This window comes from Homalodisca vitripennis, chromosome 7, assembly GCF_021130785.1.
Source record: "Homalodisca vitripennis isolate AUS2020 chromosome 7, UT_GWSS_2.1, whole genome shotgun sequence".
Taxonomy (NCBI): Eukaryota; Metazoa; Arthropoda; class Insecta; order Hemiptera; family Cicadellidae; genus Homalodisca; species Homalodisca vitripennis.
Window position 1 is genome coordinate 109,362,027 of NC_060213.1, and position 24,666 is coordinate 109,386,692.

At 34.7% G+C, this 24,666-nt stretch overlaps 2 protein-coding genes across 2 annotated transcripts; both read left to right on the forward strand.

The window, feature by feature from the left end:
- Positions 1-1,760: 1,760 nt before the first annotated feature.
- Positions 1,761-9,593, forward strand: LOC124366192 (vegetative cell wall protein gp1-like). Its single transcript, XM_046822553.1, has 2 exons — positions 1,761-2,009; positions 7,197-9,593. The coding sequence occupies exons 1-2, from the start codon at positions 1,976-1,978 to the stop codon at positions 9,332-9,334; spliced, it is 2,172 nt and encodes a 723-aa protein (XP_046678509.1). The 5' UTR covers positions 1,761-1,975; the 3' UTR covers positions 9,335-9,593.
- A 9,441-nt stretch (positions 9,594-19,034) lies between these two features.
- Positions 19,035-23,826, forward strand: LOC124366193 (basic proline-rich protein-like). Its single transcript, XM_046822554.1, has 2 exons — positions 19,035-19,333; positions 21,372-23,826. Exons 1-2 carry the CDS (start codon positions 19,315-19,317, stop codon positions 23,669-23,671), a joined length of 2,319 nt encoding a protein of 772 aa, XP_046678510.1. The 5' UTR covers positions 19,035-19,314; the 3' UTR covers positions 23,672-23,826.
- The last annotated feature ends 840 nt before the right edge of the window (positions 23,827-24,666 follow it).

Sequence of the window (24,666 nt, forward strand, 5' to 3'; positions counted from 1 at the left end):
GGAGAGAAGACGCAGACAGACTTAAATCAAATTTATCCAGCCCATAGTAAATAGGCTATCCTAACCCTCCGCTAATAAAAAAAATACTATAGATTTTGGTAGTTTTTAAATTTAAACTGTAGAAGTAGGAAATAATAGGATCTTATGATTATTTTTTTCATCATTTGAGTCTCAACAGCTTACTGAGGAGTTCCGGAAATATGAATTAAGTCCTGGCAGTTTTCTGTTTCAGCGATATTAAAAACTGAAAACAACTGAAAGGGTGTTGCTGAGGGGAACGAAATTACCTTTGCTAAGCACACTGAGGTAAAAAGTAAGTGTTCCGATGTTTCGTCCCAATGAATTGTCCCTTGAAATGGAACTTTCGAACGATAATTTCTCAGATACCCAGTAATAAGGATCATCAACCTTTGAATTATGTTTGTGATCAGGAAGTAAGCGATCATTTTTTAATAACTTTACATGATCTATTATAAATTATTGCTACTAAAAATTAAAAATCATAGTATAAAAAATAAAGAACTACACGTAAAGTTGCTATGATGGGAAGGGTTGATGCAAAATGAATGTTGAGTTCAGCTCCAGTTCACCTCAATCCCAGTGCAGGGTCCGGAATCAGATGCTGTCATAGACTCCTTTAATCTGGACCCATGCTCGTCTGAAGAGATAGAAAAAAGTCGATAACGAGCAGATCAAAACAATTAATTTACATAGTTTCGACATCAGAGACACCTAGATTAAAAAATACCAAACTCCAGTATAATTCAGGTTAATTGGCGTTGGTCTCATCAGATGCACAATTGAGCGCACTATGATGTAAAACGCTATCTAGAGTTATATATTTATCAAGTAAACTAAAAAAACTGCTTTAGTCAGAAAATTTTGATTATTGCTTGTTATGCTTTTCCAATCTTATTGAAGCTGTGGTATGACTCTTTGGGGGAACAGGACAAACTCAAAAAAGTACTCGTCTAGCAAAAAAGACTATAAATTTGAATTATGTGTGCCATTATTTAACAAATTTCAAATCAATCTTCCAAGCATTTATGTTTATTAAAAGAAAATTTGAATAGCTTTTAAAATAGACAATATTTTCATTGGCATCATACAAGAAATAAATAACTATTAGACCTGCTCTTAGTTAGGTTACATAGAATTAAAAACAATCATATTTTATTGAATAAAAGTATTTAACAAGTTACCAAAAAGAGTATGAGATGTTCAAGTCAGTAAATGTAAAGTTATCATAGGAAAGTTGCTGAAAAGCAAGGCTTTTTACTTTGTTCATGACCTGTGTGTGACCTCTGATATTGGCTCTTTAATGATTTAATCCTTATTTACTTAGTCATAGGACTTTAATTAATAAAATGCTATTTATGTATTTGCTAAAGATATTGTATTTATTATTTGAGTATATTATACGATGATTTTTTTGTATTACACAAATGATTTAATTTGGGCCTTTATTAAGTTTAAGTTCTATGAAAATCTTGGATTTGCTTTTATGATGATTAAAATTTCCTAGTGGTTTTTATTCCCAATCCTAAGTATTTTCATGAACAGGAAAGTAGTGATGAATAAAATTATACTTGGCGGTAAAAATTGTAATACGGTATCTTTTACGAAACACAATTTAATGCTTGTTTACAAGATAGGAAAATCAATTATATAGAATTCTCAAGTGTATTTGCAATTGCTTCTTTACAGAGTTTAAAGGCATCTTCCACAATATGTAGTGAACTAATTTGCTCCGACAACAAGGCAACTGTTAGACAACAAGTCTTTACTGTAGCGAAGCATTGTGAAAAATAGTTCCGATAATGGCCTTTGATACCGACGCACAGTTATATAGCGCCATGACAAACATCGTTATCAAAATATATAGGAAGTAAATCAGGTGGTACTTTAAAACTTCCCCCACACTCTTAGCAATAAAAACTGCATTAGTTGCATTAGGCTGTCTCACCAGAATGCGATGGTGCTTACCAAGATGTCGGTTATGCTGATTGGTGCGTATTTTAATTACCCCACATGGATATCTCATATCTAACTATTAGTATACTAAGAAATATATATTGTAATATTTTAATAAAAAGTAGTAATAGTAATAATTATTTAAAATTACAATTTATTTGTTTTTAAGAGATTATTACATTTTAATTTAATTGGGTATATCCAATATTTTAATAGATAGTTAAAATATGGCAATCACTAATTTTAACTATCAACGCGCAAAAATATGTGAAAATGTACTGTTACTGCGGCATTGATTTTTATTTCAAAAAGACCATTTGAATAAAAAAAAAATAGCTAATGATTGAGTGTTTCGCAAAAAGAAAAATCAATAGATTTAAACTCAAAGTACATAATTTAAAACGTATTTATTGCTTTTGATGTATCTACACTAATAACACAATTAATGTACACAGAACTTAGTTTAATAAATGTAAAATGTTGCCACGTCACTAACCCGTTTCAAAGTATTCGAATGTTTTCAAGGTTTTTAGATATTATAAGTATATTCTAAAATCCTACTTCAATGTATTTATTGTACAGCTCCAAGCAAACTTTAAAAATGTAAACGGTATAAAATAAGAAAAATCTAAACAAAACAGAATTTTACTAAGTAGAGCAAGTAGACAAATAAAATGAATTTTCGTAATGTAGTAATTTAAATTTTTTTAGTCACGAAATACTTTAGTTAATATCATATCTAATATTTTTTAATTTATAAATAAAATATAATGATCTTTAAATGGTTTTTGTGTACATTCGCAGTATTTTACATGTAATAAACTAAGTAGTTCTGTGTACATTAGATCCGCAATAAATGGGTGGATTTTAATTTATCAGAAAAGCTATTATTATAAAAAAATTAAAAAAAAACACTTAAAATTATCAATTTAGTTTCAGTTATGATTTTTAATGTTTAAATTATTTGGAAATAATCTTTAGGTATAATACCAAGCAATACACGCGTTACAGACTTTAACAACCCAAACGCATTATAAGAATAATTTTCTACTTGAAATATTTTAATATTATCAAATAAGGACGGACGGTAAGTAGCATCATAAAGAGAAATGAAATGAAAAATGCATTTATTAAAGGGACAGAATTGGGGATGTACAGCCCTCTTTACCACTCAATCTCATATCATATACAGTACATTTACAATAGTTTAATTCAGAAACATGTAAATCGTTAACATACGTACTTAAACTTTAAAACAAAATGTAAACAAAAAACCTCTCAACATAAAAGTACTACAACATGCATATTCTATGGTATAGAATAACTCTATATATTGCACTAGATGGTACTCGTATGATAAGGTGTGGATGATCCTGATGAATGAGTAAATGAATAAATACGATAATATGATTACGAGCATTTGCAGTCGTTATGTGTACTAAAAATATAAATATGTAAATGCTTTAGACTCAATACATTCTTATTGTTAAATTTGTTTTTAGTGAGACATCGTCTTTTTTATCAATTGCTCACGGATATCCTAATGATGTTTGAAAATATTAAGCCCAATAAAGATATCCTATTTCACTTCTTGAATCGTAATTTTTTAAATAACGTTGTTGACAAATACCCGATGTAAAGTTGCAGATTTAAGAAAAACAGTCATAGCTTCTTAAGCTCCCACATTTTCTAAAGTTTTCCAGTATATATCACTTATATCTGAGTTAAATTGCCTTTGATTTTATACATGTCAGCCATTTAAAAATCATCTCCCAAGGTGTTCTTTAACCCATGTTACACAAAGATTTGGAAACATTAAGTGCAAATTTTAGTACGTAAACATGAAGTGATGCCTCCAGGGTCGGCGTTCAAAAAAGCAAGCACTGCGCTGCAGCGTCGGCCGCAGTCAATAAAAAACCTGAATTTTCTTCATACATTTTTTGAATATTCCAATATTAACAAATGGTTTTACTATTGATCTCAGAATAACAAATAGTGATATGTTATATGAATTAATATGTAGTAGAAATATTAGACTTGCATCCATGATGGACGAACCAAAACGGCCGCCAAAAAGGGGAGGCTGCTTTAGCGCCCCTGGAATAAGCAACCCCTCGGGCTTTGACGCGGGGGGTGCTAATTCAGCACATGGACATGGTCGAGGCCCTGAATTAACAAACCCCTGTTCCAAGGGGGTGCTTATTCAGCCCAGTCACTGAATTAGCACTCCCTAGCATTCAATCAGCAACACAAGCAGATTTGTCTTTAGAGATTGAATTTAATCGTAAATATAATTGTAGTAGTAAATATAAATGTGTAGGCTCTTTCCCTTTAAGTTTCTTAATAAAAATTAATTAGATTGCTGATTAAAACTAATAATAAATGCTGTTTTTGTTTAATGATTCATCCTTTTGAGATATAAGATTTTTATTATTTTTGGATTAAGTTCTTTCATGTCAACTATAAGAATACTATAAAACACCATAATTTGTTATTTTATCACTTCAATATATGATATTTACTGCTGTATGTACAGTTATATATTTTTGTAAAAATAAACGCTGTTATTGTTTGATTTGACATTGGGTTATTTTGTTATTTCAACAGGAAAAAGTAGATTTTTGGAATATTACGGAAAATAAAGTCTAATTATGGTTTTTAATACACAGGTAGTCAAGTATATATGCTGTGTCATTTTTATTCTACAGACATTGCTTATTGGGTTTTCTCAATAATAGAATATATCAGTGCAAGTTTAAGCTAATCGTGAAAACTAAATGGATCATGTTTCTCGATACAGTTAAAACTACGCTATGCTTATATGAAGCCATAATTAAATTACGTATTTGAAACGCGTATTTTCGTATAGCTTCACGAAAATTTAATTTTTTCTAAGTTTAATTATGTCAATAAAATAACTCATATAATTTTATTAGAGCCCCGATGTTTCCCAACACATAATTTACGCTAGTATTTTATACAAATAGTTCACTGCTATTTTCAGATTTTCTTGTTTTACCTGAGTAATATTTGATGTATAACTAAACCTATGGTCTTATTTTATTTAATTGGCACTTGAATATGTCTTGAAACATAATAAATGTAATGTTTAATGTTTAATTTAATAATTAAATTTCAAAATTAGTTTTCGTAAAATGTAACAATTGATATGCATGTTTCTACCTATGGATAGCATAGAATTTTATATTTAATGTTTAATGAATTTGTTTTAATCTCTGTAGTTTTATGACATATCTATTTACAAAACTACCTTAAACCTCCTAACTACCTTATTTAATCTATCTTTTTTTTTATAATCATACGACAATCAGATGTGTTTCCAGTAAAACAGCTTATCTATTAAAGCATTATTGTCTGAATATTACTATACGATTGTGCTTGTTGTTTATTATTCTTAATTTAAAACAGATAACCTAAAGTCACTCGTATTTAGTTTTTTAACATATATTGTGAATAAATTAAGCCTTATAGTAAATAAAGCAGTTTAATGCATCAAATAAGTTTGTGTTTGTCTGTCATTGTTCATAAAGGTGATCATTGTTGATAAATTTACAATATATATTAGTTTGTAATTTATTAGAAAAAGTGACTTCGCAACATATATTAATGAATTTCATGTATCTTAAATGAAGGAACTCGGATCTGAGCGTAGTTGGCAATAGATATTCGGGAGCTGCCGTTTATTCGGTTTTTGTATTGTGAGCTACTCACTGAGAACCTCATTTTATGGAACATACTAAAATTTAACGGGTAGTTCTAAGTAACTGTTCAACTCCATAATTTATTAACATAATGTATTTATGCGATCCCAATGAGATACAATGTGAGAGATGGTAGACAAAATACCGTAGGATATGATTATTTGACATACATCATATATGGGAGAAACCCAACCTTCAATAAGTACCCTGAAAGATCTACAAGAATGATTTTTTTAATATTGTGTTGTTTACCATTTGCTCAATTACTTCGATTGCATTTTTGTGTGCGCAAAGAAACTTAAAAAATTTAATTTAAATTAATTAAATCAGGGTTTTTAAAACAGGCTCTTCCTTTTCAACCTAAAAGTGCAATTTGGAATATTTTTTAATACATTATTTGTATAATCACAGTAGTAATCAAACTATCGCTCCAGATTTCAAATGTTGCACGTAAGAGGAAATTGAACTCAAAATTCGCATTGAATCAACCTTTCCTAGAAATGCTGTGTTATATGTAGGAAACTAAGCATTTTATAAACTGTAAAACAGGATTTACAGTGTACTGTGAGTTACTTAATTGCTTTATTTCAATCATCAACACTACCACATAACGGTTTAAAACAATAATATCTGAACAATGGACACAGTACCTACGCATAAGCGACCTTTGGAAACAGTAGAAATGAGAATTTCTTAATTAACAGAGTAGATATTTTTTTAATTTTATGAACGGAAACTGAGCCTCACGAAAATGATGGATCTGTATGAGCACTGATTATAACAATGGGATATGATGTGATTGATCAAGAATGCATACAATCAGTAATTCTATGGATAGATCATAATCCTTATTGATTCGATTTATTAATTAATTTACTACTGAAAAAATATACAATTCAATCAATTATCCACATTGATTATACAACAATATTATGGCTAACTAACAGAGTGACTGTAGTTACTAAGTGATATTCCTTTTTTTAAATTCTTTTAAAACCACTGTAGTCTCATAAAGCTCTATAGAATACCTAATAAACAACGAAGAATGTTTCTATGTTTTTGTAATAGTGTGCATTAATTATTTTACAACTAATTTCAGTGACTATCCATTTTGTCAACTCTTCATGTTTCAACTTTTATCAACTTAAACCAATCAGTAGGTGACTTAAAGTTTAAAATTAAACTTAAACCAATCAGTAGGTGACTTAAAGTTTAAAATTAAAAACTTTGTAGCATACCAGTTTAGTTTGTCACGCACGGTTACAGAGCCAAGGTAAGTTTGGTGATCATAAGCTAAGAAAGCAACTTGGTAATTTTGGTAAAATAATTACTAATCAAAGTTATTATGCTGCCATTATTGGCCTAGAAAACGAAATTTACAATATTTAAGCTGTGTTAAATAGTTTTACACGTGCAAAAATAGTAAATAAATTAATTTGTGTGACTGAAAAATAACTTAGAGCTTGAAAAAACTAAGGTTCAAACGATGTACTGTTACAGGATTCCTGATTGGCATCTCGGCGGTAGCCGCAGATCCCATGCCTGTGGCAAATCCTCAACCGAACGCGATGGCAACGCCTTTCTCACAGCAAAATCAAATGCAAAACACTCAGTCTGGACCAATGGCTAAGCCCAATCCCCAACCAAATCCAATGCCTAACGCAAATCCACAACCTAAGGCAATGGCATTTGCACAACCTTCAGCAAAACAAACTCAACAAGGACCAATGCCTACATCTCAACAAGGACCTAATCCAAGTCCTCAGCCAGGGCAGAGTGGTTCCTCATCTGGACCAATGCCAGGACCTCAACAAGGATCAATGTCAGGACCTCAGCCAGGGCCAAAGCCAAATCCTCAACAAGGGCCACTACCAAATCCACAACCGGGATCTAATTTTGGCCAATCTTCTGGACCAAAGGCGGGACCTCAACAAGGATCAATGTCAGGGCCTCAACAAGGACCAAAGCCAAGTCCCCAACAGGGGCCTAAGTCAAATCCTCAACAAGGGCCAATGCCAAGCCCCCAACCAAATTCTAACTTTGGTCAGGCATCTGGACCAAAGGCAGGACCTCAACAGGGACCAAAGTCGGGTCCTCAACAGGGACCGAAGTCGGGTCCTCAACAGGGACCAAAGCCTAGTCCTCAACAAGGTCCAATGCCAAGTCCTCAACCAAATTCTAATTTCGGTCAAAACTCTGGACCAAAGGCAGGACCACAACAAGGGTCTATGTCAGGGCCTCAGCAAGGACCGATGCCAAATCCTCAACAAGGACCTACATCTGCATCTCAACAGGGAACAAATTTTGGACCGAAGCAAGGTCCTACCCCTAATCCTCAACAAGGACCAATGCCTAATGCTCAACCTGGACCCATTTTTACACCCAATCAAGGACCCAAGCAGGGACCCCAACAGGGGCCAATGCCAAATCCTCAGCCAAGTCCTAGTTTTGGACCAAATCAACTCCAACAAGGACCAAGTCCTCAACAAGGGCCAAAGTCGAGTCCTCAACAAGGACCACTGCCAAGTTCACAACCAGGGCCTAATTTCAATCAAAATCAAGGACCAAATCCCCAACCAACAGTGAACTTTGGGTCTAATTCAGGACCCATGCCAGGGCCTAACTTTGGATTGAATCAAGGACCAATGCCAACTCCTCAACCAGGACCTAATTTTGCACCAAATCAAGGTCCTATGTCAGGTCCTCAACCGGGACCAAATTTCCCTTCACTAGGTAACCAAGGACCGGCTCCTACTCCAGTTCATAACCACGTACATGGCCCATTGCCCAATCCTCTTCCTACTTCCAGCTTTGGACCTAGTTTTGGTCCTGATGCCAATCCATCTTACAATCCAGGACCATCATTTGGGCCCTCTCCAAGTCCTCAACCAGGACCTTCATTTAACCAGCCCTCAGGACCTTCTCCAGGCCCTAATTTTGGTTTTCCATCAGGTCCATGGGCTAATCCCTCACCTACACCAGCTGCTACTCCTCAGCCAGAACCAAACTATGGACCAATGCCTGCCCCTTGGCCAGTTCATCAACATACTTACGCTGGACCAAACTTTGGTACTCAATCTGGACCATGGCCAGAACCACTTCCATATCCTGAACCGGGACCTGTTTTCAATTCTCAGTCTGGTTTTAATGCAGGGCCAATGCCAGGACCAATGTCTTTACCTAACTTTGGCCCTCAACCAGGGCAAATGTTTGACTCGCAGTCCTTTGGTCCAATGCCAGGTCCTCAACCTATCTACGGCCCTCAACCAGGACAAATATTTGACTCGCAATCATTTGGTCCAATGCCAGGTCCCCAACCTTACTTCGGCCCTCAACCAGGACAAATGTTTGACTCGCAGCCGTCTGGCCCAATGCCAGGTCCTCAACCTAACTTTGGGCCTCAACCGGGACAAATGTTTGACTTCCAACCCTCTGGTCCAATGCCAAGTCCACAACCAGTACCAAACTTCGGATCAACTCAAGGACAATGGTCTGGTCCTCAACCAAGTGGACCAAGTGCCAGTCAGCCTAACTATGGTTCCTCTTCTGGACCTTGGCAAGGTCCTCAACCTAACCCAAACTTTAACGGTTACAATTCACAGTCAGGACCAGGGTCTTGGCCATTAGCTATGAACTAACTGTTTCTCTCAACAAGCCGTGATGTTAGGCTCGAATAGTTTTAGGATCTGAATGTTATATGTCAGGTTAGAAGAAGAAGCTCACTAATATGTTATTGTGAACATAATACTTATCATAGCAACATTAGCATTCAGCATTAGCATTAGATATTCATTTAGATAATACCACAGGTTTAGAAAGTATCTGATGCTAACCGTTTTTTATAGCATATAGCATATAGTTTATATTTTGAATTTATAATAAATATATAAAAATGAACACTTGTTTTGAATGATCCCCACAGTTTAATAACACTACAAATGGAGTAATACAAAATAATACTGATAGTTATAGCAACTTATTAGTACCGTTTATCTGGATAGAAAAACATTTTATTTGTTGATAATATTACATAATATAATTAAAGATTGTTCAGTTTTTCTCATAGAAAGATATTTTTTAGTTAAAACCTTTACTTAAGGCTCAGGAGTATTCGCAAACGTTTTGAAGATACAGTAAAACTCCTTAATCTGGCATCCTATAGTTTGGCACGATTGGTAACGTGGAAAAACAAGCATTTTCTTGATCATCGCAAAACATCAATAATTTAATACGCAATGATGATTTCCGTTCGTGTTGGACACGGTGTTTAGGCGGGCTTATTCATATTCGGGTGACTTCGGGGGATATCGATTAGATTCGTGTCACGTGAATGACCTAGGCCTTTGGCTATTAGCCTGTGTAACCGGTTGCACTTTCGTAGCTATTGAGTCGTATTTCGCATTAATTCAACCGAGTTTAGTAATGGTAGGTAGCTTTTACAGTCAATGTACTCAGCACAGGTTTGTGATTGAAGGACATCTCTAAGAGAGTACCTTCTGAGATAGAGAAGGCGTTTCTGGAGAGGCTGTTAGTGGCAGTACGGTGTAGGGCTGTTATTAACCGGGATGAAACCGCCCTCGACCTTGATCGTGTTTCGCCTACTTATTGTGATACGTAGACAACGCACATAAAATTGTTCCAATTCTTAATCCATATATAAGGAATACCTGAAGGTTGAATTTAAATAATCGCGTTTTCACTGTGACTGATTATTATATTTGATAATCCGGCATTTCTCAAGTCCTGACTGTGCCGGATTAACGGTAGTTTAATGTATTTTAAACGGCAATACAGATTTGAAATGCGTGCAACAATTCAGTATTTTAAAATTTGATTACATATTCAAGCTCATACTCAATTTTATTATTGTATGTAGAATAATAAATATAAAACGTGTTTGAAGTTAAAATGCAAAACACTTTAAAAGTTATAACGAACATATACTTTTAGAGAACGTTAAATTGTATCTAAAAGAAATTACTAATGCGGAAATCTGTTCAAATAAGTGTACAAACATTCGTTAACTAGCATATATTTATAAAAGGCATAGCCTTCACTAAACGCACTACTATGTCTTACAATGCCAAATGCTATAGAATGCTGAAGTGAAAAGCATATACTAGTCACATACGCTGTATCCAAAAAGTAGATCGGGCGATTAGGTGATGGGTCAGTTTATGGTTTATTCCCTTTCGTGAGGATGACCAGTTTCTGTCTTCCAACGGCTGGGAAAAGAAATAACCCCTCAAGACAAGAATGAAATATCATCAAAAGTTACTATAGCCTTAGTATAATGGCTGTTTTAAAGGCAATATTTGGAGCACCATCCGGGCCTGGGTCATTTTACTACAGTCCTTTAACAGACCGGTGGTATGGTATATAGTTATTAATTAAATGTATTCTTAGCTTTATGTAGGCTATTCAAATTTATTATTGCGTATCAGTGCTTGGTGAATGTTAATTTTGCCTGATTGCACTCTGATGTAAAAAATTCTTTTTTTAATATGCAATTTTTTTGAAACGAATAGACAAGTGTATTTTTGTTTTTGAATAGTACCATAGTTTTTTATATTTTTAAAACTAGGCTATAGCCTCTACCAACTAGCCTACCAGTTACTTTTACAACAGCTTTGGAAATGTGATCAAATTATTCACGGTCTAATACATTATACATTATAAGGAAGGTATGTAATATACTTCTAGCCTTTGTTATATACTATAGGTAAGATATTTCCAGCACCATAGTAAATTTTGTCTTGCTGTCCCTATGAAGAAAAACATATATACGTGGGATTGAGAAGTTTACTTCGGCTAAATTGTGCTTACTTTCGGGCTTTTACGGCCTACGAGGAAATCTTACCTGCTTTTCTTTTCTAATTCATGTACAGGGGGAAATACTTCATGGAGCATTCCAAATTAATCGTTTAATAAATCGTGCAATAAAAATATATTTGCTGTTAAAATTCCTGTGGAATGAAATAAATTTATACTTTCAGGTTTTTCCTTGACATAACTAAAGTTTTTACTTTATATCCCGTAAAACCACGTGCAGTGATAAAAATATCATTTTGTATTATACTACTTTCAGGGATTCTGTTTAAAATAAATAGATCTCAAATATAATAGAAAATAATGGTAAAATGACTATCGTAATAATAGTGGTGTGAATTTATTACAAATTACAAATTACGGTACAAAAAAGTTGTGGACATGACCCAATCTTAAAAATATTTAAAGGGGGATGTTTCGTAAATAATATTTGCACGACGACTGGACGGTTTAGCAAATATTCTGGGAATAATATGAATAAGGTATTGACCTTATTGGTGGAAAGGTGTTTCTTGCAATACATCATGTGTGTGACAGGATTACTTGTTGTAAACTTTATTTTGGTGATATCCATGAGAATATTCAGGTAGTCAACAAAATAGTTAAGCAGTGTTTACATCAACGCAATAACATTTCAAACAAACTTCTAAACAAGATGTGTTATGATGTTCAAGCAAACGTTTTTATGTCTCAATTTCTACGGAAAATATACATAGCTGTTACTATTTGGTTGTCAATTAACAACAGTTAATATATTACTATCATTCTATCAAAAATGGGAGAATCTCCAGGTAAATCATTTAAAGATTAATCTCTAAGTAAGCTTTAGGCAGATATCTTGTCTATCTAATGTAATGTGTACTGTGAACTATTCTCTATCTATTTATTTATTTAATATTTTTTTATCACAATTACGACCATAATTATTAACTTTACGTATCTTGATATGAATGTTCTAAGATAATAAGATGAAGATCCTTGTTAAGGCCAATCGGGCCAAAAGGTGTGGAGCCGAGGATAAAATGTTCTTTTTACACAACTACTTATAGACTATCTTTGGTTGGATGGATATTTATAAAAACTGAAATGGACATTCTATGTAATAAATATTGCCACAGGAAGGCATTTCGATACATTCACGACAAGAATGCAGTGACATTGCAATAAAACTATTCCATATAAATATTACGTTAGACTCCATTTAGTTGGATAAGTTTCAGCCAAATATAACTTGATTCTTTTGTAGAATAAATAATAACAGAGGATAGGTTATAACTGCTTGATGCCAAGGAGGTGGACTCCCCAGACCAAGATCGTTTTTACAACAATACTATAGACGACTTGAGTCTGGATGGATTTTAGTCAAAATTGGAAAAAAAACTTTCCCAATTTGCGTTTATTTGAGATCTGTGTAAACCGTTGAATGCATGCTGTTAATAATGTTAACAAAGGATGGTTTTTGTACCTTTTGAGGCTCGGGGTAGAGCTATATGATGAAAGTAATTTTATAACGGTTTATTAAATACGACCTGACTTGGATTGATTTAAAAATTGGAATGAAATTTTTATGAAAAAAACAGGAAAACGTAATTAAGTTAGTTGAGCCTTGAGACAGAAGATATGTAAATTATGGTTTCTGCGCAATGTGTCACTTAAGTTATGAATACATTTAACAAGACACTCATATTAACAGTCAGCCATTATTTATTTAGATAATTTTGGCTAACGCATTAATTACGTGATCAGCTAACTTAAAATACAATAGTATGCATGTAAATGAGCAAATATTCACACACTAAATGTATGAATATGAACACTAGTAGTAGAAGAAAAAAGAAAATCCAAGTCAACGTTATCAATCTTTCAAGTATTCAATATAGTTCAATAAAATAAAGCCAAGAAAGAATTAACAAAATTAAATTTGTGTAATTTGGGAGGAATGGTTAAAGGGCTGGTATATAGCTTACAGGCTCTTATATAAAAGGCCTACCGGCAAGTAAGTTCGTTCCGGATTTATAGATTTGCCGTATCTGACAGTGGACAATTGATCAACTGGTGATTTTACATTAATCATTTCATTCTGATATTTTAACATTAGGGCCAAAAGCGACATCATGTATTTTATTACATTCTATATAACACACATTGCTATTACACTAGTACATTACCCTTTGGAATGGTAATGAGTAAATGAAGCAGGATGAGTTTAACTCTTAAATCAAAGTATAACATCCTATAAGTTACTATTGTTTTGTACTCTAGTTTTCTTATTATTACAATCTGAACACTTAATACATTGTTATTATTAAAATAATATTTTTTATTTGGGCCAATACTTATAAATTCATATATGTTGTCATGTTTAAATACAGTCAAATAATTATTTCTAAAGAATAAAGTATAAAATGTTTTAATCTGTGTTTATAAATATTTGTTACATTACAATGCTATTGTTGTAGGCTTTATTCTATTTAAATAATAAGTTTTATTAAAATACTGGGCACAAAAAATGTGTAATAACTGATGTTGATCCTAACATGTGTAATACTCGAACAATATATAAAAATAATAAAACATTTAGGAAATCGATTTTGTTATAATAACGCGGGTTTATTCAGAAGTAAGCTAATTGTTTGTGTGGGAAACAAGAAGCAATATGCCAGAGAATATCGCTGTTATTTTTAGATTTCAGATTTACCACTCTATTCGATGAAGTATTTAAAGGATATCAGTTTTACTAACGTGGAATGTCATTGCCGTAACATTTTGTTGTAAATTTCGTTATTGTTAAATTTGGAATTGTAAATATATTAATGCAATTTACTGTAAAAAAACTCTTTAATACAGTTCCATTAATAATAAGTTTAAGTTCTTTAATTAAACTCTATAAATTTCACATTACGAATACGAATAACGGCAGTTTTAATACAAAACAAACTGAACTGAAACAAACAAATATAAACAAACTGATATAAATAAAAGTAAAAACAAACTGATATGTGTAATATGTGTAGATATGTTGAAAATAACTACTAAAATTTAAATAGAATATTATACTAATCTGAAGTAATTTAAAGACAAACATACATTTGAAATTTTTAGAGGTTACCATTAGTATTATTTAAGTGTCAAATTTAAACTGATGGGAATATTGCAATTATCATAAATGGCTGAAATATTAGTTTTAATGTTTTGAAAGTAATAATATCAATTATTTCTGCACAGTTCTTACTCATTGTTGTGTAAAATGGCTTACGCAGTTTATATAATTTGAGGTTTCCGCCAAAGGATTATTTTGTATGCAGGTTTAGAAATGTTCTGTAACATATATCATTTTCTGAACCGCAAGGTATTGCAAATAACACTTAATTATTACCTAACCTTTATAAAATATGGTGGCACAGGTAATATACAATCAGGTTTTGGATTTGAATTATTTAAATTGCTATAACATTTAGTTGAATACTGCTAATAATTGTAATTGAAATATACGGAAATGTGACCTGGCATATTAACACTGATTGAAGGAGGAAAAGGAGGATGAGATTGCTGTCTATTGAGGGCCTAACACTGTATAGACACAATCCTTGATTCTCACACAAGATACAGATCGATGAAAAATGTGGCATCAAAAATCCTTTGTCCACTGCGAGGAGCAAATAAAATAAGGCCCCAACGCAAAGTGCAATATTTGATGGCTAAAATACCAAATTAGTGCAGCCAGCCCGTAATTCAATGGCGAGGAATGTGTTATTGATCAAACGTAACTTTATATAATGTCTAGTCTGCAGGTGAAGAAGATGCAAGAAGGGACGTTCAGGAGTGATAAGTAAGACACACAGTGTATTAAATAAGGTTTTGAGAGACCTTATGCATATTCTAAGAACTAAATCTGAGGACGCAAGAAGGATAAGAGAAGCGAAATGGCATCGCAAAGGTGTGGGTGTTTGTGCATTATGTAACATATAGAAATTTATATTTTTTGTAAACTTCATTTGAGCAAAAATATATATTCAGATTAAATGTTACACTTGCTAAATTTGAGTTTTATAACTACTAAAGAACGCTTAATACTCCTTCAATATCGCAACAATCTACAAAGTGGATCATTCATAAATATGGAACTTCTATAAAGATGCCTTTTCATATTCTTATTTCCTGCGATGAGAATTAAAAATTTAGTAGACAGCAAAGGAGAGAAGATCAGAGGCTATCTTGGAGGGAAATGGCAGCAATACCAAAAATTATCCTTAGATTTAGCCTCCGCCTTCTCACATATTTAGTGTAAGTCCATTTTGAGGTATCATGGCGCATCCATGTCTAGGGATTCTAAGAATTGGTTACTCGCTAAAAAGAAACATACTAACAAGAAAATTAACGTCACAGCGTCTCTCGGCGTGTCTTCTGACACAATTAACAGCGTCTCGCGGCGTGTAATCTGAAACAATGAGACAGAAAAGTGATAGTGTGGAGGGGGTAAGGGCATCGTTACAGCTCTATGTTCTGGTCCTAGACATTGGTGTCATGATGTGTGCATGAATGTTATTAGTTGGGGTTTTTTTATTTTTTAAATAATTTTATGCTTCCTTGTTCCTACCTCGAAAAAAGGTAGACTTATCCTTTACTTTGCTAATTTTATGTATGAAGTCTCAATAAGTATGCATGCAAAGAAATTCCACTCGTGGTGTTCTAAGTTGGCTTCATGCCATTGTGATGATTTTGGGATCAACAATGTGGAAAACTAGCCCTTTTTCGTATTTTCTGTATGCTCTTTAATTCTCACATTTACTACTCACATTTAGAGGTCTTTTTGTACCGCCTATGTCTTAAATATTGTATAAACATATTATATTTTAAGCGCAGTTTTGGAGCCCTATCTGCTATTTTTTTTGTTTGCTTTTTATGATCCATAGTCTACGGGTGCTTGTTATTCTAAAAGCGGTTCTAGTGGTATATCTCTACAAACTCATATAAATTTCTCCGATAATTCTGGCACAAAAGGAATTGAAATATATATAGATTATTTCTTGTTATCATTTTCTGTTTCACGATTTTTTCTATTGTTTCTTTTGACTTATGTATGACAGACTGAGACTATTCATAAAATATACGATTCAAAAATTTTGATTTATTCTCTTAACCCATCTTTGTTTAAGCATAAGCGCTTTCGTTTGCAAAAAAAGAATATGCTGATCAATAAGTCTGACAGAGTTTTGATGGTTCGATTGAAACTCTAGATATTGGCCCTATGTGTTTTCTGACGATAAACTGATGTCTTAAAGACATCACTATCTCTCTTACTAACATAAAAAAGAGGAGTTGGTTTTGGACTTCTACCTCCATGGTTAATTGAGGGTGGAATGCTGGTTACGTGGGACAAAAATGCATTCAGTTCAGTGTCTCCATGAGGTCCATCGTCAGATTTTTGGTTTTGACTGAGTTGAAACCAGGGCTTTTGCTCTAATTCTCCAATTAAGATTTTAGCTAAAATAGGGGTTAGAGGAGATCCCATCGCAATTCTCTAAATTTGATAGTAACTTTTAACCCTCTAGTTTAGTTAAACATTGAGTGCATAGCTGTGATTACGTGGATACGAAGTTTCGTTCTCTAGTTTATCGATTGATCTTATTTTATCAAAAATTCAATAACTTTGAGTTTTTCTGGAACTGGTTCCTTGTTAACAGACTTTCAACGCCAAGACCTGTTGGTTTCAGCCTGTATCCATGTTTTTAACGTCTCAACGAACGTTATTATTTGAAATTTTTAATAATACAGTCAATTGTTTATTACAAGTAGTGTCAGGATGATTCCATACACGATGGATTCCGGGAAATAATTATTGGTCAGACAAGGATGCCAGTAACCAGTAATTAACATTCAAACAAACCTCGACCAACAAAGATCGCATACACACGATGACACTAAGGTCTAAGACTAAAATATGGATCTGGTTGGAACTGGCCTTCCCCCTTCCCCATCCAGACCATCGCCTTCCTGTCTCATTGTTTCAGATGACACACCGCTAGAAGCCCCGACATTTGATGTTCTAGTTAGTATCCCATGTTTGCCCGTGTTACTGTGACGTGTGCTAGTGCTGGAACTAGTGACTTGCATCCTGTGCCGTGACAACGTCTGGGTTTATTTTCTCCTCTCTGGTCTCCAAGAAGATTTTGAGTATATGAGACCTTTTTTCTCCTCTTTTTTATTTCCTTCACAAACTACATCCTAATTTTATGAAGAGGATAAATTTCTGATGATACGGAAAAGTAAACAGAAAACTGTAACTCTATGATCGATTTCTCTCTCTTCGTTTATCGTCTTTCTGTCTACTACTCGTGCTTACTAATGTCAAGAAAATGTAATACTGTTAATTCGATAACATGATTTTATTCAGTTATTATTTATCCGTTCGTAATAAATCAATTATTGTTACATTTTTCCATTTACATGCTCTCTATTACGTGTCTTGAATGTTGTTTCTTTTGGTGGTTATCATAAAACTTTTTTCAAAAGTTTCTAAAAATACCAAAATTTTGATACTGTGCCTGCTAGATATTCTTTATTTAAACTGTAGGTAACATCCTAGAGCGACATACTAAACTATGGCGGTATGGCTTCAACTGATTGTTAGATATTACTTATTAAAATTAAAAATACAGACACAGAGTGAACGAATGTACACCGTAATGTTAATAAATCTGTGTTTTATTTTCCCCATACCGAGGCCCCAATATATCTTTTTTTCCATGTTGTTTATAATTTAACAAATATATGTTACATGTGAGTTTATGTATGGGATAATTTATTAACAGGGTTAAAAAAATCTCATTAGAAGAGTCGTATGTAATCAATGTTTTTGTAGAATTGTAATTTTATTTGTACAAACAATATTGGCAGAATAATGGAATCAATCGTCTTTTCCATGATCGTTTACTTTCACAGATTTTGTTGCCGTACACACCTGGTTAGTTACCAAACTTCTTACTGCCTAATAAAGCCATTTGTGAACAACTTTCATTGCAATATTATGAAGAAAATGATCACCATTCATGTATAGGCTTCAAGCACTGGGGTATTCCCTAATCTGTCCCACCCGTTGAAGTTGGAAAATAAAATAGTTTGGAGTAGTTGGTTGGTGGGGGATTGAGTATCGCCCTTATTATTCTTCCATCAGCCACAATATCCATCTGTTTTTGTCTATGCCAAACAGACTTTAAATAAAGGATTGCTACAAATTATTTCTCTATGAGAAAAGCTCCAAACAGTACGTTAAAACAAAATCGTTGGTTTATATTGAATTTTTTTGGTTTCCAGATGTATGAAAGCCATGTAAGTCTGCCAAATGCAGCCTATGTAGCAGTACTGCTATTTATACCACTTACCACTTTGAAAATTTCAATAAAGCATTCCGTTATCACGTGGAGCTAACATGGTTATCATACTACACACAGAGCTGTGTGCTTAAAACCCCACGTTTCTACACGACCTAAATACAAATTGTAAGATTATTTCGAAGATAATAGTTATTCTATCCTCTGGCCTTTAGTTGAGAAAATATCAACGCCTGTTATTGTTTGTCTGTAGAATATATGAGATAAAACATTCTGAAAGCCACACGTAAAGATAAAGGCCCATACACACAAAGGTGAACAAATAAGTAACTATCGCGATGGAGTCGTTGAATATTGTTTCTCGTCACTAGAAATAGGAAAGAACACGAGTTAGAGCGAAGCAATTCTTGTGCTATTTTTCCTTATTCACTGACCTGACCGTTCATCGGAGAGGCAGGATGAATACTATAATTTTTGGTGAGTGTGATTAAATGGAGTTAGTGTATATATACCATATTGATTATTTCTGTAGTATTTTTGCGATTTATTGTTACTAAAACGGCATTACACAGGGGTTACATTTTAAAACGACCGTTATCTGGGGTTTGGGAGCATTTTCGAATATACTGGCTTCAAAATTCATTCTATACTAATTATAGATATTTCAGTCCAAAACTGTACCGCTGAATCTTGGAATCATAAAATATGAAATTCTTTCTTAGCAACCTACGTATTATGTCGAATAAATTTGAAACTAGACCATAGCTACGGATTGTGGTGAAAGAAAAATCTATTTAACTTGTACGATTCATAAGAAATTGCATAGATTTATGGTCTTACATATTATAATATAGTTTTAAATTTAACGTATTCCATTACTTAATAAGATGCTATTTTTACGAGAATATGAATAATTTTGTTAGGCGTGGCGCTTGAAATATGGTACTGGATTTTATAATATCAAAAATTTAAACTTCATATTTTTATCTATGTGTTATGATACATCACCTAAAACTTTTGTACACCTTTAAACTCTTTAGAAATGAGTTTTTAGTCAAAATATGTATTGTTAATTTACGCGTTACGTGGTGTATAGTGCTGTGTGACACCTAACTTTAAAACTCGCATTAGTCTTGAAATAAGGTACCACAAGGTTTGTCTTTTGAGAAATAGAGAGGATGTGTTTTTCTAAAATACAATTAATTTATCACTCTGAATAATGACCCAAAAAGCAATTTAAGATAGGGTATTTTAAACGTTCACAAACTTGCTTAAAAATGGTAACCTAGTATAGAACACGTTATGGGTTTTCACTTATACGTTCCAAAACAGTTTAAAAAAATATACAATTTCAAAACTTTGATTCTGTTTGATTTAATTCTTAAAACCTTAGCAACATATTTCTTACCAAAAAATTGTCTTACCCTCAAAGAATTGATAGTTATGTTCAGCATATTCGCTACTAAATAAGGTCTTGGATGGTTAAATTGTGAGGATATAAAGTACATAAAGATAAATAAGTAAAAATACGAGTGCAAATATTATAAAGGATTAAATTGATATTAATTTGGTTAGTTAGTGTTAAAATCAAGCAGCTGATATCAACTTGTTTAATGGATTGGGAATAACTACCTAAGAAACACATGAGTATTTTATTAATCAGGTCTTTTAAACTAAGCAAAAATACTCTCATAAGATTATCAATAATACTTGGAAGCCCGCCGGGCAGATTAAGGCTAAACTATAGTATATAGTATAGCATGAGTACTCCCTCTTACCAAATCACTACGTCACACATCGGTTCGGCCGATCGTATACTTAATGTTTATCATAACTGATTAATTACAGGTTATCTTTTATTGGTTATCTGCTGCAAAATATTTTGCCCCATAAATGTTTTTAAAGTATGTATGTAATTTTTAAATCTCATGTTAAAAGAAAATATTGACTATTTTTATGAACAAACTATAACATCGCTATTCTGGCATGTTGATAACAAAAGAACTTCCTTTTTACTTCGGAGACAACAGACAACTGTACAAACTGCCTAATGCCATGGTACACAAGTTTTGTTTCGGAATAAGATATGGGCGGTTAGTAAATTTATGTTTGAAAATTCTTGTATCTTGAATGAGATTGAGATTCTTCATGGATAATCAATACAAATGGTCATATACATTTGCTCGTATTCTTGAAGTTACTGTTTTGTTAGATTTACAAAGAGGAATCTCAAGTATTTAAATTAAAACTGGGAAATGTGAACAAGGGTAATGATTTGTGTATCAGTGAAACATCTAAGAAGTACTATACATTCACAAATATAGGAGTAATATCTAATAAAATTTACCATTACATATCAAATAATTATCGTGTAGACTTGCTGTATATAGTTTTATAAATTTTTGTTTTCAATCCTCTGTTTTTTTCTAATTTGTGATTTCAGGAAACATAAGATTTCTATCTTATGCTTAGTATTCAGTAAATAACAAAAAAGTAACAGATGCGTTTTGTTTAGGGCTGCTGATAGCATGCTCAGCGGTGTCTTGTCTCCCGTCTGCGTCAGCTGACCCTGCTGCCACTGCAACCCCTCAACCAGAAGCTGAAGCAAAAGCGGCTGAACCTCGTGGCCCACAGCCAGAACCAACAGCCAGGGCTGAGCCACAGCCAGCTTCTACCTCTAGTGTTCAGCATAGTCAAACTGCAGTATCGGGGCCACACCCAAAACCCTATCAGCCAGCGCCATTCGCAGGTCCTAATCCTGCTCCTTATCCCATGCCAGCACCATTCCTTCCACCATACCTTGTCGGCGGACCTCAACCCTTTTCAGGCCCCAACCCACTACCTTTTCCACAACCTTTTCCACAACCTTTTCCACAGCCAGGACTAATGCCAAATGCTTATCCATCATCAGGACCAAGTCCTGGACCTCAACCGTATCCAATGCCCTACTTGATGCCAGAACTTTATCCGTATCCTCAACCTTTGCCTTACCCACAACCATACCCAATCCCTGACCCCCACCAATATTCAGGTCCTCATCCAGGACCAGAACCTTATCCAAAAGCAAATCCAGTGCCCAGCCCTCAACCAAACGCCATGGCAAGTCCCCAACCAAAACCAATGCCAGGACCTCATCCAGAGCCAATGGCCCATCCTCAACCACATCCAATGCCAGGACCACACCCACAGCCAATGGCCCATCCTCAACCACATCCAATGCCAGGACCTCAACCACAGCCAATGGCCCATCCTCAACCACATCCAATGCCAAGACCTTATCCACAGCCCATGGCCCATCCTCAACCACATCCAATGCCAGGGCCTCATCCACAGCCCATGGCCAATCCCAAACCGCATCCAATGCCTAATCCACAACCGAAGCCTATGCCCAGCCCTCAACCACAACCTACAGCCGGTCCACAACCAAATCCCTTGCCCGGCCCTCACCCGCAGCCTATAGCCAATCCCCAACCACAACCAAACCCGAATCCTCAACCAAACCCCATGCCCGGTCCACAACCGAAGCCATCGCCAGGACCCCACCCACAGCCAATGGCTCATCCTCAACCTAACCCAATGCCTAAACCACAACCGAAACCAAAGCCCAGTCCTCAACCAAATCCAAAGTCAGGACCTCAACCACAGCCTAAGGCCAATGCCCAACCTAACCCGATGCCGAAACCACAACCGAAACCAATGCCCAGTCCTCAACCAAATCCAAAGTCAGGCCCTCAACCACAGCCTACGGCCAATCCCCAACCACATCCAATGCCTAACCCACAACCAAAACCAATGCCCAGTCCTCAACCAAATCCAAAACCAGGTCCTCAACCAAATCCAATTCCAGGCCCTCACCCACAACCTACGGCCAATCCACAACCACGTCCAATGCCTAACCCACAACCGAAACCAATGCCCAGTCCTCAACCAAATCCACAGCCAGGTCCTCAACCACAGCCTATGGCCAATCCCCAACCAAACCCAATGCCAGGTCCGCAACCAAAACCAAATCCAGGCCCACATCCACAGCCTAATCCACAACCAAAGCCAATGCCCATCCCTCACCCGCTTCCCATAGCCGGTCCCCACCCACAACCGAAGGCTAATCTAAAGCCAAATCCTATGCCTAATCCAAAACCGAACCCATTGCCTAGCCCTCAACCACTTAATATAGCCGGTCCGCAACCAAATCCAATGCCAGGATCTAACCCACAGCCTACAGCCGATCCCCAACCACAACCGACACTTAATCCACAACCGAACCCATTGCCTAACCCTCAACCACATAATATAGCCGGTCCACAGCCCAATCCAATGCCAGGACCCATGGCTGATCCCCAACCACATCCGAACCCTTTGCCTGGCCCTCAACCACACTCCAGAGCCGGCCCTCAACCACATCCGATGCCTTCTCCACATCCGAACCCAATGCCCTCTCCCTATCCACATCCCATAGCTCATCCTGAACTACATCCATTACCTAATCCTCATCCTAACCCAATTTCTGCTACCCATCCCCATCCTGTAGCTATTTCGGATCCATTTCCAGTTTCTTTTCCAAAGCCAATAGCTACTCCCCATCCACGCCCAAAATCCCATCCTGAACCACATGCGGGGCCTAATCCACATCCAGTTCCTATCCCAAATCCTCACAAATTATTGTCTCATCAATCTGGACCACACTCCGAACCTAAGTCCCACGCTACGGCTAGTCCAGCACCACATTTTACTCTAACATCTTCAGGCCATCAAGCTACAGGTTCAGACGCATCTGGCCCTTCCCCTGGACATTCTACCCTAGTGTTTTCTCTTTGATAAACAGAATGTAATACCCTTGGGAGTATTTAACCCTACTCATATTTGATAATACATTTTATGGATATGATTATGGAACGTCAATGGATGCCCCTTACTTATTATTACTTTTATTTTTAGTTTTATATCGATTAATAAATAAATGTGAAAAACAACGTCTTTTATTCCGGAATTTTATTCAATTTAGACATATACACGTAGATCTTATCTTACCAATACAGTGCGACATATTACAGTAATGCATTATAAAGATCATGACCGCTGGTAGCAATACGTGTCATATCATCCAAGAAATGTGATTAATTAACTACTTAATTAATGAATTATTAATTAATATTATATTATTATTAATCATTAATTAATTTTGTGGGATAGTTAATTCATCTTTTATAAAATATTTGATTTTTTTAGTTCAAAACAGTTTTTAAACATAAGGAGTCACGATTTTCACAAATTTATTAAAATAAATTATTTACAGAAAAATTTTATGTTTGTTTCGTCTGTAAAGTAAATATACAAACAATTACCCGAGGCTTTCACACGACTCGAAGGAAATCGCACGCAATTTCATTGGAGCACCTGTGTGAGCACTTTGTGTATTGGTGAATTATATTTCCGACGCCAATGTTGAATTTGCTTTTTTGCCATGAGAAATAAAATACGTCAAAAAGCTTATAACTTTGGCCATTGTAATTTATTTAGTTCTTAGAATTAGTTGTTCCATTCTTGATTTTGTTTAGATTTCTAATCAAAAGTATATATATATTAAACTGTGGTAATAGAAAGAACTCAATGGGAGTGTAGGGGAAAAACTGTTTTTATGTACCGAAATCTGTGAAGATAGGTTGTTTTGTTCACTTAGGACAATAAGCTTAGAAAACTATTATTGCACTTAGTTCTCAAAGGAACTGTGCACTTTCTTCTGGATCGTGAAGATAGTGTGCACTCTATATCCATGAAATGTCAACTTGGAAGCAGAGGAAGCCAGCTCCGTT